Consider the following 16,701-nt stretch of genomic DNA (forward strand, 5'->3'; position numbering starts at 1 on the left):
GCATACCTTATCACTCCTCCTCCTCTCCTGTATCCATACCTTATCACTACTCCTCCTCTCCTGTACCCACACTGTATCACTACTCCTCCTCTCCTGTATCCATACCTTATCACTACTCCTCCTCTCCTGTATTCATACCTTATCACTACTCCTCCTCTCCTGTACCCACACTGTATCACTACTCCTCCTCTCCTGTATCCATACTTTATCACTACTCCTCCTCTCCTGTATCCATACCTTATCACTACTCCTCCTCTCCTGTACCCACACTGTATCACTCCTCCTCCTCTCCTGTATCCATACCTTATCACTACTCCTCCTCTCCTGTACCCATACCTTATAACTACTCCCCCTCTCCTGTATCCATACCTTATCACTACTCCCCCTCTCCTGTATCCATACCTTATCACTCCTTCTCCTCCTCCTCTCCTGTACCCATACCTTATCACTCCTCCTCCTCTCCTGTACCCACACTGTATCACTACTCCTCCTCTCCTGTATCCATACCTTATCACTCCTCCTCCTCTCCTGTATCCATACCTTATCACTACTCCTCCTCTCCTGTACCCACACTGTATTACTCCTCCTCTCCTATACCCATACTGTATTACTCCTCCTCCTCTCCTGTACCCATACCATATCACTCCTCCTCCTCTCCTGTACCCATACCTTATCACTCCTCCTCCTCCTCTCCTGTACCCATACCTTATCACTCCTCCTCCTCCTCTCCTGTACCCATACCATATCACTCCTCCTCCTCTCCTGTACCCATACCTTATCACTCCTCCTCCTCTCCTGTACCCATACCTTATCACTCCTCCTCCTCTCCTGTACCCATACCTTATCACTCCTCCTCCTCTCCTGTACCCATACCTTATCACTCCTCCTCCTCTCCTGTACCCATACCTTATCACTCCTCCTCCTCTCCTGTACCCATACCTTATCACTCCTCCTCCTCTCCTGTACCCATACCTTATCACTCCTCCTCCTCTCCTGTACCCATACCTTATCACTCCTCCTCCTCTCCTGTACCCATACCTTATCACTCCTCCTCCTCTCCTGTACCCATACCTTATCACTCCTCCTCCTCTCCTGTACCCATACCTTATCACTCCTCCTCCTCTCCTGTACCCATACCTTATCACTCCTCCTCCTCTCCTGTACCCATACCTTATCACTCCTCCTCCTCTCCTGTACCCATACCTTATCACTCCTCCTCCTCTCCTGTACCCATACCTTATCACTCCTCCTCCTCTCCTGTACCCATACCTTATCACTACTCCTCCTATCCTGTACCCATACCTTATCACTACTCCTCTTCTATCGACATGCTTTTCCCGTTATTACTTCTCGCTTTCTCTGGTGTATCGATGACAAGGATTTCCAGGATAAGCAGAATAATCAATGACCCCAGGCTCCGGGACTGAACAATCTCTGTCTAATTGAAGAATGAAATTATCCTAATGTTAGCGGCATGTAATGAATGAGTCGGTGGCGGCGGCGGCTACATCACTGGTGTTTGCAGATCTGACAAGTTGATGTAGACGCAGGTGTCTGGGGATTTGACGGCTCAGTAACTCGCAGTTAATGCATGCGGCGGCACGAACGCTGCAGATGGAGCTCAGGCACGGGGGCTTTGTCTAGGCCCAGAACTCCTGAGATTGTCAATCTGCATGGATGTCATTGATGGGGAACGACGGCAAGTAGAATGTAAGCAACGATAAACTCCGACCCTGCAGCTGCTTATGTATTATCAAGAGACGCGGCTCAAAACCACCGTGCCCCATCCGCATAGTATAGAAAGTCCTCTCTACTCACCCCTGTAGAACGTTCGGTGAATATGTCCCCCCCCCCCCCCCCATCCCATGCCGCCATCTTTCTCTATACACATACCCAGCTCCACATCCTGGTCATCGGTCAGTACGAGGATGATGTTTGGACGGATATTTCTACGGTCACGCTGGAATCGTCCCTTCAGTCGTTGCTTAGACAGGAAGGGTAGGCTTCCCTCAATCATGGGCAGGACAGCCGCCACCAGGAAACTAAGCAGAATCATCCACTGCCCCATTGCTTCTCTACCGTGGGGGTCACAAGTTCTGCAGAGAAAAGATAAGGGTTAATGACAATATATAATAAATAACCCTCTGCATTCATAAACCATAGAGCAGTGTATTGTGGGAGACAGGAGGAGCTGCGGACACAGAGGCTTCTCAGGAGGGAGGCACATGATGTGTACGGCAGTAAGTTATCGCACCCATACTATGGATTATTAGCCACCATTCTGTTCTGTGGCGGGAGCCTTGTTACTGCTGGAGCCTCCAGCCCCTGTGCAAGATCAGCGCCCTAGGAATGCTCCCGCTGCCGGGCTGCACATCCCCTCAGATCCTCGGCTGATCGCAGCTCTTGTATATCAGACGCACTTCTATCAGTGTAAAGAGGGGTTAGTCATGGCTTCCAAAGGCAACACTCACCAGCTCTGATCTCAATAACCGTGGGCAATGCATGGCTCCATGTCTGCTATCTAGGTGTGTGTGTGTGGGGGGGGGGGGGCTGCTCTCTACATGTGGTGGAAGGAGGGGGGCTGTCTGCTCTCTACGTGTGGTGGAAGGAGGGGGGTGTCTGCTCTCTAGGTGTGGTGGAAGGAGGGGGGTGTCTGCTCTCTAGGTGTGGTGGAAGGAGGGGGGTGTCTGCTCTCTAGGTGTGGTGGAAGGAGGGGGGTGTCTGCTCTCTAGGTGTGGTGGAAGGAGGGGGGTGTCTGCTCTCTACATGTGGTGGGAAAAGGGGGGGGTCTGCTCTCTAGGTGTGGTAAGAGGAGGGGGCTGTCTGCTCTCTAGGTGTGGTGGGAGGAGGGGGGTTGTCTGCTCTCTAGGTGTGGTAGGAGGAGGGGGGCTGTCTGCTCTCTAGGTGTGGTAGGAGGAGGGGGGACTGTCTGCTATCTAGGTGTGTGGGGGGGGGGCTGCTCTCTACATGTGGTGGAAGGAGGGGGGTGTCTGCTCTCTACGTGTGGTGGAAGGAGGGGGGCTGTCTGCTCTCTACGTGTGGTGGAAGGAGGGGGGTGTCTGCTCTCTACGTGTGGTGGAAGGAGGGGGGTGTCTGCTCTCTAGGTGTGGTGGAAGGAGGGGGGTGTCTGCTCTCTACGTGTGGTGGAAGGAGGGGGGTGTCTGCTCTCTACATGTGGTGGAAGGAGGGGGGTGTCTGCTCTCTACGTGTGGTGGAAGGAGGGGGGTGTCTGCTCTCTACGTGTGGTGGAAGGAGGGGGGTGTCTGCTCTCTAGGTGTGGTGGAAGGAGGGGGGTGTCTGCTCTCTAGGTGTGGTGGAAGGAGGGGGGTGTCTGCTCTCTAGGTGTGGTAGGAGGAGGGGGCTGTCTGCTCTCTAGGTGTGGTAGGAGGAGGGGGGCTGTCTGCTCTCTAGGTGTGGTAGGAGGAGGGGGGGATGTCTGCTCTCTAGGTGTGGTAGGAGGAGGGGGGGGATGTCTGCTCTCTGGATATGGTGGGAGGAGGGGGGGATGTCTGCTCACTTGCTGTATCAAAAAGACCTCTCTACATTGGGGGAGGGCATTTTATGACCTGCTCTCTAAATGGGGGGGGGGGGGGGGTAATACTTCTTGCTTGCCAGCTCTCCAGCGGCGGGGGGGGGGGGGGGGGGGGGGGGGGAAATAGTGTCTGCTCTCTACATGTGGTGGAAGGAGGGGGGTGTCTGCTCTCTACATGTGGTGGAAGGAGGGGGCTGTCTGCTCTCTACATGTGGTGGAAGGAGGGGGCTGTCTGCTCTCTACATGTGGTGGAAGGAGGGGGGGTGACTTCTCTCTAGGTGTGGTAGGAGGAGGGGGGCTGTCTGCTCTCTACATGTGGTGGAAGGAGGGGGGTGTCTAATCTCTAGGTGTGGTAGGAGGAGGGGGCTGTCTGCTCTCTAGGTGTGGTAGGAGGAGGGGGCTGTCTGCTCTCTAGGTGTGGTAGGAGGAGGGGGCTGTCTGCTCTCTAGGTGTGGTAGGAGGAGGGGGCTGTCTGCTCTCTAGGTGTGGTAGGAGGAGGGGGGGTGTCTGCTCTCTAGGTGTGGTAAGAGGAGGGGGGCTGTCTGCTCTCTAGGTGTGGTGGGAGGAGGGGGGGTTGTCTGCTCTCTAGGTGTGGTAGGAGGAGGGGGCTGTCTGCTCTCTAGGTGTGGTAGGAGGAGGGGGCTGTCTGCTCTCTAGGTGTGGTAGGAGGAGGGGGCTGTCTGCTCTCTAGGTGTGGTAGGAGGAGGGGGCTGTCTGCTCTCTAGGTGTGGTAGGAGGAGGGGGCTGTCTGCTCTCTAGGTGTGGTAGGAGGAGGGGGCTGTCTGCTCTCTAGGTGTGGTAGGAGGAGGGGGCTGTCTGCTCTCTAGGTGTGGTAGGAGGAGGGGGCTGTCTGCTCTCTAGGTGTGGTAGGAGGAGGGGGCTGTCTGCTCTCTAGGTGTGGTAGGAGGAGGGGGCTGTCTGCTCTCTAGGTGTGGTAGGAGGAGGGGGCTGTCTGCTCTCTAGGTGTGGTAGGAGGAGGGGGCTGTCTGCTCTCTAGGTGTGGTAGGAGGAGGGGGCTGTCTGCTCTCTAGGTGTGGTAGGAGGAGGGGGGCTGTCTGCTCTCTAGGTGTGGTAGGAGGAGGGGGGGATGTCTGCTCTCTAGGTGTGGTAGGAGGAGGGGGGGGATGTCTGCTCTCTGGATATGGTGGGAGGAGGGGGGGATGTCTGCTCACTTGCTGTATCAAAAAGACCTCTCTACATTGGGGGAGGGCATTTTATGACCTGCTCTCTAAATGGGGGGGGGGGGTAATACTTCTTGCTTGCCAGCTCTTCAGCGGCGGGGGGGGGGGGGGGGGGGGGGAATAGGTTCAGGGAGACATGCTCTGTACACTGGACAGGAGCAGGAGATAGTGACATGACGCCTCGCTTGCTTCATCAGGGAGGCCTACTCTCGGGGGGGGGGGGGGGGGGGGGGGGTCATTCTCTTCTCACATGCTCTATCAGGGAGGCACTCTCTGCTTGCTTATTCCTTCAGGGAGACCTTCTCTCTAGATGGAGGGGTGTCTGCCCAATCGCTCGTCCAGGCACAGCCTGCTCTCCTATGGGGACGGTTGTCTGCTTGCTCGCAGTACTGTCAGACAGAGATTGCACTGAACCGCTCTCATAGATGGAGCGATGCTCAGGCTCGGTGGGTGAGGGGTTTTTTTCAGCAATGGGAGTTTTGGGATCTAATACATGGGCCACGCCTTTGTCTGCCTGGAGAAAAGCCCAGAAAAATAATTCATGTGCGGAGGACAAGGCTCTGGATTCCACAACCGTTCACAGACATTTTATCCGCAGGAGGAAAACTACCACAACACCTCCGAAATGGTGGAAAATTGGTGGCGCCTTCCCAGGTGTCACGTGACCGTCACCGGTGCTGCCATTACCGAGAGCAGTCGCTTCTCTTAATCAATTCCTTCATCCATGAATGCGGGACACGAGAAAGTAATAGAACCAGAGAGATCAGTGGGGCCACAACCAGGACAATGGGGCCCGGGCCAAATGTCACAGAGATGATGGAAGTGATATAAGTACAGTATAAGTAACATTACAAGAACAACCTAAATAATACCACCATACACTCCTTATATCATAATACACCGTCTAATACAATGCCCAATAATACCACTACATAGTGCTTAACATACTGCCACACAATGCCTATATCATACAGTGCCCAAATAATACCACTACATAGTGCTTAACATACCGCCATACAATGCCTATATCATACAGTGCCCAAATAATACCACTACATAGTGCTTAACATACCGCCACACAATGCCTATATCATACAGTGCCCAAATAATACCACTACATAGTGCTTAACATACCGCCACACAATGCCTATATCATACAGTGCCCAAATAATACCACTACATAGTGCTTAACATACCGCCATACAATGCCTATATCATACAGTGCCCAAATAATACCACTACATAGTGCTTAACATACCGCCACACAATGCCTATATCATACAGTGCCCAAATAATACCACTACATAGTGCTTAAAGTGACCCTGTCCCCGTTTGCATTCTGACATCTCTACACAGGTGTAAAGGGTAAATTTAGCGGTTTTCATACCTTATTTCATATCATACGTCATGGTGCTTGTTCAAGTAAAAAAGTCATCTTTTATCAACTGCAGATTGTATTAAGTTGGCGAGGCCTCGCAGCATTAGGGTCACCTAGCCCCGCACACAACGCCACAGCTGGCCCCGCCCCCTCGCCAGCCATTGGAACAGGCTGGCCAAAAGGTCAAAACCCCACCCCCTTTACGTCGGCCAACCAATGGGCGTCAAGGGGGCGGGACCAACGGTGCCATTGTGGACGGGGCTAAGTGGCGCTAATGCGGCGAGGCCACGCCCACTTAATACAATCTGCAGTTGATAAAAGATGACTTTTTACTTGAACAAGCACCATGACGTATGATATGTAATATGGTATGAAAAACGCTAAATTTACCCTTTACACCTGTGTAGAGATGTCAGAATGCAAACAGGGGGTGACAGTGTCACTTTAACATACCACCACACACTGCCTATATCATAATAATACACTGTCTAATACAGTGCCCAAATAATACCACTACATAGTGCTTAACATACTGCCATACACTGCCTATATCTTTATACAGTGCCTAAATAATACCACTACATTGTGCTTAACATACTGCCACACACTGCCTATATCATCATACAGTGCCCAAATAATACCACTACATAGTGCTTACCATACCGCCACACACTGCCTATATCATACAGTGCCCAAATAATACCACTACATAGTGCTTAAGATACTGCCACACACTGCCTATATCATACAGTGCCCAAATAATACCACTACATAGTGCTTAACATACCGCCACACACTGCCTATATCATCATACAGTGCCCAAATAATACCACTACATAGTGCTTAACATACCGCCACACACTGCCTATATCATACAGTGCCTATATCATATACTGCCCAAATAATACCACTACACAGCGCTTAAAGGGGTATTCCAGCAAAAAGCTTTTTCCCAGTAACTGAAACACATTACAAAGTTATATAACTGTAATATGCTTCAATCACCTATCTGCCCCCCTTACCTTCCTTTTCCCCCTCAACCCCCACGAGGAAGTGAAGTAAACTCATTCTTACCCAAGGACTGTTGACCCGAGGATTTTCTGTGGGAGACAATTTTGTGACAATGACATCATCAAGAGGGAGGCGGGTCTAAGCCCTGTTAGGCCAGCCTCCCTCTGTCAGATGACTCGGGTTGCTCAGCTCTGATTTGCTGAGAAAGCTGTAAGCCATCTAACAGTTTAGACACCACAGGAGACAAAGTGCATCATGGGAAGGCCCAAACCAGGAAGAAAAAAAAAAAAAAAATGAAGACACCAACTGGAGCTTCAGGGATCTGCAAACAGCGGAAAATTCAAACGGAGACAGACTTTGCAGGGATGGTAAGTGGAAAAACTGTTTCATTTATTTATTTTTATCAGCACCGGAGTACCCCTTTAACATACCACCATACAGTGCCTAAATAATACCACCATACAGTGCTTAAATAGGGGGATGCCAAGGAGGGGACAGTAGTTATAATGGACAATTTCAACGATCCAGGTATAGACTGGGGTCGCGGTTCAGCTAAAACCAAAAAGGGGAGAAAATGTCTTCATCTATTACAGGATAATTTTCTGGGCCAGTTTATGGAGGAGCCAACAAGAAGTGACGGCTGCCGGACCTGGTTATGCCTTACAATGCCGAGCTGATTGGGGATGTCACTGTCCATGAACACTGGGGGTAACAGTGACCACACTATAGTGACTTTTGGTTCTAAAGCGTAACTGTCATTTTTTTTTATTTCAGAAATCAGTAATATAAGCGATTTTAAGAAACTCTATATAAGGTTTTATCAGCCAAAAAAGCCTCTTTCTGTACTCAAGAAGCAATCTCCCAGCCTCCCCCCCTGACTTCTTATCTGTGCATTATCAGGCAAACACGTCTTCATTACAGAGAAGCCAGTGAAGACGGGTTCTGCTCTCTCCATTCTATCCTTATGGAGGGGGGAGGGGCTGAGGGAGATGAGGGAGCAGGAAGAGGTGACATGAAGGTCAGCTGTTTGTAGACTCTCTGGGCACCTAAGACGCAGGATTCTGGGGTCAGAAAGGTCAGTGCTTATCTATGAACTTACTGAGAGAAGATTGCAGGGTGTTGTGCTGTGCAGGATTGCTCCGTGCTCAGTCACTCCTAACAGCCCCTCCCCTCTCCATAGCCACATAATGGAGACAGAAATCCTGCTCCTTCTGAAGTGAGGGGGGAGGCTGGGAGATTGCTTTTTCAGTACAGAAGGGAACTCTTTTGGTTTATAAAACCTATTACAAAGTTTCTTAAAATCGCTTGAACTGTTGATATTTAATGTTTTTTTTAAAAAAGGCCCTGAAATGACAGTTACGCTTTAAATGTGGAAAACACAGACATGCTGGGAGGGCAAAAATATTTCATTTTAAAACTAGCAGAACTTCAGGGCATAGACTGGGGTAGTCAGAGCCAGATGTGTCAGGGTAGAGAGTTCCAGAGTATGGGGGAGGCTCGGGCAAAGTCTTGGAGGCGGTTGTGCGAGGTACGAACAAGGGGGGAGCGGAGACAGAGGTCACTGGAGGATCGAAGGTTGCGTGAGGGACGGTAGCGGGATATCAGGCCAGAGATGTACGGAGGGGACAGGTTGTGGATGGCCTTGTACGTCATGGTCAACAATTTAAAGTGAATATTTTGGGCAATGGGGAGCCACTGAAGGGATTGGGAGAGGAGAGAGGTAGAGGCAAAGCAAAGGGAAAGGTTGATTAGTTGGGCAGCAGAGTTAAGGATAGACTGGAGGGGAGCAAGGGAGTTAGAGGGAAGGTCAGAGAGGAGGATGTTACAGTAGTCCAAGTGGGAGATATTGAGAGCATGGACCAGCAGTTTGGCGGAGTCAGGGGTGAGAAAAGAGCAGATTCTGGAAATGTTTTTGAGCTGAAGGCGGCAGTAGGTGGTCAGGGCCTGAATATGTGGTTTAAAAGACAGGGCAAAGTCAAAGGTGACCCCAAGGCAGCGGACTTGGGGGACAGAGTGCAGCCATTGATAGTGATTGACAGATTAGAAGGCAAGGTGGAGCGGCACGGGGAAGACATGATTAGTTCTGTTTTGTCCATGTTGAGTTTTAGAAAGCGGGAGAAGGAAAATATGGCCGATACACAGTCTGGAATCCTGGATAGCAAAGAGGTGACATCTAGACCCCCTGGCTGGGTCCTTCCCGGAGAGATATCTGGCTAGTCCTGTGTTTCGAGACTCTTTGAGGAGGCTCCACAGGCTCTTCTTTTGCATATTCATGTTTCCCAGGGGTCAATGCACCTAGGACTTCACTGCATTGAGCGCTTTCACTAGGAGCCGGCAGTGTTGTTGTTTGGCTGGTCTCCCTGAGAAGAGCGATCTGTTTATCTAGACCAGAGAGGTAGATCTGAGTGTCATCGGCATAGAGGTGGTACCTGAAGCCGTGGGATTCTACACGGTGTCTAAATTATGCAGCAAATAATATTTTCGCATATTTTCCAAAATTAACTATACAAATTGCAGTCACTGTAATTTTCCAGTCATCAACTAATCGAGTATAATTCAAAGGATTTTGAACAAAGTGCCTATAACAGTATATTTAAAAAAAATAAATACTTAAAATGCATGTTCTAAATTATGCACAGCAGAGTTTTCAACCTTTTCATTTTTATTAAGAACAAAAAAAAAAAAAATAAAAAAAAAAAAATGGTCATTTGTGACATTATAAGCCTTTTAAGATTTTTACAAAACAGTTTTCAAGTCAAAAAATGTTTTCTAGGCGATGTTAAATTTGCACATAGGACCCCTTGTTCGAAAGGAGCTTCTGAACACTCTCGTCCATTGGATTTGTCCGTTTTTGGATGGTGTCTGCTTCAATTGTTTTGCATGAGGACAGAATATCCTCCCAGAGCTGCTGCTTAGATGTGAACTGCCTCCCTCCACCATAGACTGCCTCCCCCCACCATAGACTGCCTCCCCCCACCATAGACTGCCTCCCCCCACCATAGACTGCCTCCCCCCACCATAGACTGCCTCCCTCCACCATAGACTGCCTCCCTCCACCATAGACTGCCTCCCTCCACCATAGACTGCCTCCCCCCACCATAGACTGCCTCCCCCCACCATAGACTGCCTCCCCCCACCATAGACTGCCTCCCCCCACCATAGACTGCCTCCCTCCACCATAGACTGCCTCCCTCCACCATAGACTGCCTCCCTCCACCATAGACTGCCTCCCCCCACCATAGACTGCCTCCCCCCACCATAGACTGCCTCCCCCCACCATAGACTGCCTCCCCCCACCATAGACTGCCTCCCCCCACCATAGACTGCCTCCCTCCATCCCTCCTTTTGATGATGCTCCAGAGGTTCTCAATTGGGTTGAGGTCAGGGGAGCATGGGGCCACACCATAAGTTTGTCCCCTTTTATGCCCATAGCAGCCAGAGATGCAGATGTGTTATTTGCAGCATGAGAAGGTGCATTATCATGCATGAAAATGATCATGCTGCGGAATGCAAACTTCTTCTTGAACCACGGCAGGAAGTACTTTTTAAGAAAATCCACATACATTATGGAGTTCATCTTTACCCCTTTAGGGACCCTAAAGGCGCCGACAATCTCTTTCCCCATGGTTCCAGCCCAAAACATTACTCCACCTCCTCCTTGTTGGCGCCGTAGCCGTGTTTGCATGGGGTGTCCATCAGCCAGCCATCCTCCACTCCATCCATCTGGACCATAGAGCGCTGCATGGCACTCATCGGTGAGGTCAGTCTTCAGGTATTGTTTGGCCCACTGGAGCAGTTTCTGCTTGTGTAAGTGGATAGAGGAGGTAGACAGGATGGCTTACGCGCAGCTGCAAACTTCTGAAGCTTCAAAAACTTCTCTGCTGCTATGACAAGGCATCTTTGCAGCTGCTCTTTTAACCTGACGCAATTGCCTGTTGGAAAGAGTTCGCCATTTTCCCTTATCAGCGTGCACACGTGTGTGCTGTAAATCAGCGACATATTTCTTGATTGTGCGATGATCACGATAAAGTGTCTTGGCAATGTTGATTGTAGACAGGCCTTGACCTAAACACTCCACAATTTGTTGCTTCTCAGCAGCCGACAGATCACTTTTCTTTCCCATTTTGGCTCAAAATGACTGCTTAATAATGTGGAACAGCAGTCTTTCCCTTAACTGGACAAACCTGCCAAACTAATTAGCACAGATGTCTGCAATGTGATGTTTGCATAATAATTTGGAATTGTATGATATGTCCCAGGACAGAGGTATAGATGGAAAAAAGAGGAGAGGCAAAGAGCCTTGGGGAACACCAACAGTACGGGGACGAGGAGAGGAGGTTGTGTGGGAGACAAGTACGATTAGAGAGGTAAGAGGAGACTTCTTTACCCTTGTACAAGATATTCATTGATTTTTTGGTGGCTGTTATTGTGCAGAGGGACTGGTGTAAGGCAAATGTAGTTGTGATCTTCAAAAAGGGCTCTAGGACTTCCCCAGATAACTAAAGACCCCTAAGCTTAACGTCCATTGTGGGGAAACTATGTGAGGGGCTTATAAGTGACTACATCCAGGAATATGTAGGGGTAATCGTATATAAGAGACTACATCCAGGAATATGTAGGGGTAATAGCATATAAGGGACTACATCCAGGAATATGTAGGGGTAATCGTATATAAGGGACTACATCCAGGAATATGTAGGGGTAATCGTATATAAGGGACTACATCCAGGAATATGTAGGGGTAATCGTATATAAGGGACTACATCCAGGAATATGTAGGGGTAATAATATATAAGGGACTACATCCAGGAATATGTAGGGGTAATCGTATATAAGGGACTACATCCAGGAATATGTAGGGGTAATCGTATATAAGGGACTACATCCAGGAATATGTAGGGGTAATAATATATAAGGGACTACATCCAGGAATATGTAGGGGTAATAATATATAAGGGACTACATCCAGGAATATGTAGGGGTAATCGTATATAAGGGACTACATCCAGGAATATGTAGGGGTAATAGTATATAAGAGACTACATCCAGGAATATGTAGGGGTAATAGTATATAAAAGAGACTACATCCAGGAATATGTAGGGGTAATCGTATATAAGGGACTACATCCAGGAATATGTAGGGGTAATCGTATATAAGGGACTACATCCAGGAATATGTAGGGGTAATAGTATATAAGAGACTACATCCAGGAATATGTAGGGGTAATAGTATATAAAAGAGACTACATCCAGGAATATGTAGGGGTAATCGTATATAAGGGACTACATCCAGGAATATATAGGGGGTAATAGTATATAAGGGACTACATCCAGGAATATGTAGGGGTAATAATATATAAGGGACAACATCCAGGAATATGTAGGGGTAATCGTATATAAGGGACTACATCCAGGAATATGTATGGGTAATCGTATATAAGGGACTACATCCAGGAATATGTAGGGGTAATAGTATATAAGGGACTACATCCAGGAATATGTAGGGGTAATAGTATATAAGGGACTACATCCAGGAATATGTAGGGGTAATAGTATATAAGGGACTACATCCAGGAATATACAGGGGGTAATAGTATATAAGTGACTACATCCAGGAATATGTAGGGGTAATAGTATATAAGTGACTACATCCAGGAATATGTAGGGGTAATAGTATATAAGTGACTACATCCAGGAATATGTAGGGGTAATCGTATATAAGGGACTACATCCAGGAATATGTAGGGGTAATCGTATATAAGGGACTACATCCAGGAATATGTAGGGGTAATAGTATATAAGGGACTACATCCAGGAATATGTAGGGGTAATAGTATATAAGTGACTACATCCAGGAATATGTAGGGGTAATAGTATATAAGTGACTACATCCAGGAATATGTAGGGGTAATCGTATATAAGGGACTACATCCAGGAATATGTAGGGGTAATAATATATAAGGGATTACATCCAGGAATATGTAGGGGTAATCGTATATAAGGGACTACATCCAGGAATATGTAGGGGTAATAATATATAAGGGACAACATCCAGGAATATGTAGGGGTAATCGTATATAAGGGACTACATCCAGGAATATGTAGGGGTAATAGTATATAAGGGACTACATCCAGGAATATGTAGGGGTAATCGTATATAAGGGACAACATGCAGGAATATATAGGGGTAATAGTATATAAGGGCCCTATTCCACAGTAACGATAATCGGCCCCATTTGGCCCGATTCAGCCGATTATCGTTCGGTGAAACAGAGAGGACGATCAGCCGATGATCGCGTCATCGGCTGATCGTTCATTTAGGGCCAGACCTAAAATCATTGTTCCCCCACCGCACATCGCTACGGTTGAATAGCCGTGCGTGGCGGGTGACCGACGATTTGAGAAGAAGCAGCATCATACATTACCTGTCAGGCTTCTTCTCCGCGCTGTCTTCATCCCCGGGTCCCGCGCTCTCTATCTTCAGAATGGCCGGTCAGCTGACGGAGCGCTCAGCCAATCACAGGCCGGGACCACCACGGCCTGTGATTGGCCATTCTGAAGATAGAGCGCGCGGGACCCGGGGTTGAAGACAGCGCGGAGAAGAAGCCTGGACAGGTAATGTATGCTGCTGCAAGGACATCGGTAACGATATCCCTGCAGCCCTCGTTCAACGATGATCGGGCCGTGGAATAAGCCCAGTAAACGAGCGGCGATCTAGCAGATCGCGCTCGTTTACATTGTTGATCGGGCCCTCCTCGCCCCGTGGAATAGGACCCTAAGGGACTACATCCAGGAATATGTAGGGGTAATAGTATACAAGGGATTACATACAGGAATATGTAGATGTAATATGGGGGGGGGGGGCTGTGGATATAGTGTATCTGGCTTTTCTGGGTGTCTGATGGGTAAGTTAAGGTCTATGGGTTTAGAAAGTTTAGTTTGTAACTGGAAAGAAAACTGAAGCTTTTTTTTTTTTATCCCTCCCCCCTCTGCATGCTGGGGCATATACTTACTACTGATGATCTGTGTCCCACAGCACTGTTCAAAGGCTGCAGGCAACCATGTGACAGCTTCGCCGACCGGTCTATGGAAGATGTGCAGAAGTTACAGGCTTTGTAGTACAGTACAGTCTATGGAAGATGTGCAGAAGTTACAGGCTTTGTAGTACAGTACAGTCTATGGAAGATGTGCAGAGGTTACAGGCTTTGTAGTACAGTACAGTCTATGGAAGATGTGCAGAGGTTACAGGCTTTGTAGTACAGTACAGTCTATGGAAGATGTGCAGATGTTACAGTCTTTGTAGTACAGTGCAGTCTATGGAAGATGTGCAGAAGTTACACAATGACTTTGAAACACTGAGCATTTGGGCGGCCACTTGGCAAATGAGGTTCAATGTGGATAATTGTAAAGTTATGCATCTGGGTACGAAGAACCCATATGCATCATATGTCCTAGGGGGAGTAATAACCTGCAGCATTATATGTCCTAGGGGGGAATAATAACCTGCAGCATCATATGTCATAGGGGGAGTAATAACCTGCAGCATCATATGTCCAGGGGGAGTAATAGGCTGCAGCATCCTATGTCCTAGGTAAAGTAATAGCCTGCAGCATCCTATGTCCTAGGGGGAGTAATAGCCTGCAGCATCATATGTCCTAGGGGGAGTAATAGCCTGCAGCATTATATGTCCTAGGGGGGAATAATAACCTGCAGCATCATATTTCATAGGGGGAGTAATAACCTGCAGCATCATATGTCCAGGGGGAGTAATAAGCTGCAGCATCCTATGTCCTAGGTAAAGTAATAGCCTGCAGCATCCTATGTCCTAGGGGGAGTAATAGCCTGCAGCATCATATGTCCTAGGGGAAGTAATAACCTGCAGCATGATATGTCCTAGGGGGAGTAATAAGCTGCAGCATGATATGTCCTAGGGGGAGTAATAACCCCAGTCCGCCTCATCAGCACATACAGACCCTGTTCCCGTTCCCCAGCACACACCCCATCCACCCTCCCTTCACCAGCATATACCCCCAGACCCCCTTCTCTTCACCAGCATACACCCCAGTCCCAGAGAGAGGGAGAGAACTGTACAGCAGATAATACAGGTGTACACAGCATGGCGGGGCAGTGTACTATACAGCAGATAATACAGGTGTATACAGCATGGGGGGGGGGGGGGGGAGGTTTAGATCTAAATAACTGAACACAGCATCAAATCTGAACCACCAAGTCTGCTGCGTATCTGCTGCGTATACGGTGTGCGGGTTTGTACCCTAAAACTCCAACGAGGCAATGAAACGTAAGGCTGCAAATCCACAAGGCAATGATACGCAAGGCAGTACAGCAACTCCACGAGGCAACTCCATAAGGTCGTGAAACACAAGATAGCAACTTCACAAGGTAACAACATGCAAGGTGGCAACTCCATGTGATAACTATACACAAGTATGCAACTCCATGTGATGACTATACACAAGTATGCAACTCCATGTGATGACTATACACAAGTATGCAACTCCATGTGATGACTATACACAAGTATGCAACTCCATGTGATAACTATACACAAGTATGCAACTCCATGTGATAACTATACACAAGTATGCAACTCCATGTGATAACTATACACAAGTATGCAACTCCATGTGATAACTATACACAAGTATGCAACTCCATGTGATAACTATACACAAGTATGCAACTCCATGTGATAACTATACACAAGTATGCAACTCCATGTGATAACTATACACAAGTATGCAACTCCATGTGATAACTATACACAAGTATGCAACTCCATGTGATGACTATACACAAGTATGCAACTCCATGTGATAACTATACACAAGTATGCAACTCCATGTGATAACTATACACAAGTTTGCAACTCCATAAGATAACAATATGCGAGGATGCAACTCCACAAGGTAGTGACATATCATTTTACATACAGACATCCCCCTCTGGTGTTATATACAGACAGTGCCCTTGTTCTCCTCCGGGGTTACATTCAGACGTCACCCTTCTCCTCCTCAGTCTTCTCACACTGGGGCACATCCAGGGATCTGGCTTCTCAGTGTGAGAGAGACCCCATGTCTGAGGAAGCTTCTCTTCTCCCCCTTCCCTATGATGTCAGTGCTGGGATTCCTCATTGGGCTGACAGCACAGATGCACACAACATGGGCACCGGCCCTTTAATTGCTCTGAATAAAGAACAACAACATCTTAACCCTTCAGTGTCAGCTCTGCAGGGAAGGCGGGAAGAAGAGGCTTCGATCAACAGACGCCACACTTCCCACATACACCATTGGAACAAAAGATCAACAGGGCCCACCATACACACACACACCACAGGAACAGGGGCACCACACACCTCATAGGAACAACAGCCTTCACACACACACACACACACACACACACACCAGGTGGAAAACAAGGTCCCACACAACACACCACAGGAACAGACCCCCCCACCCCTGCATACACCATGGGAACAACAGGGCCACTCACATCATACCACAGGATCAAAAAAGCCCCCCTCCCCTTTCCACAGAAGAAAAAAAAAAGGATCAACAGGTGCCCCGATCATCCCCACCCAG

The 16,701-nt window shown here is 48.4% G+C and overlaps 1 protein-coding gene across 1 annotated transcript in view; it reads right to left on the reverse strand.

The window, feature by feature from the left end:
* The window catches only part of SULF2 (sulfatase 2), a 50,924-nt gene that overhangs the window by 18,257 nt on the left and 15,966 nt on the right, over positions 1 to 16,701 (reverse strand). Inside the window, exon 2 of the mRNA XM_069952104.1 lies at positions 1,894 to 2,096. Within this exon, the coding sequence (XP_069808205.1) occupies positions 1,894 to 2,068 (175 nt within the window). The 5' untranslated portion in view covers positions 2,069 to 2,096. The remainder of the gene's footprint in view (positions 1 to 1,893; positions 2,097 to 16,701) is intronic.

This window comes from Dendropsophus ebraccatus, chromosome 14 (genome assembly GCF_027789765.1).
Source record: "Dendropsophus ebraccatus isolate aDenEbr1 chromosome 14, aDenEbr1.pat, whole genome shotgun sequence".
In the NCBI taxonomy this organism is placed as follows: Eukaryota; Metazoa; Chordata; class Amphibia; order Anura; family Hylidae; genus Dendropsophus; species Dendropsophus ebraccatus.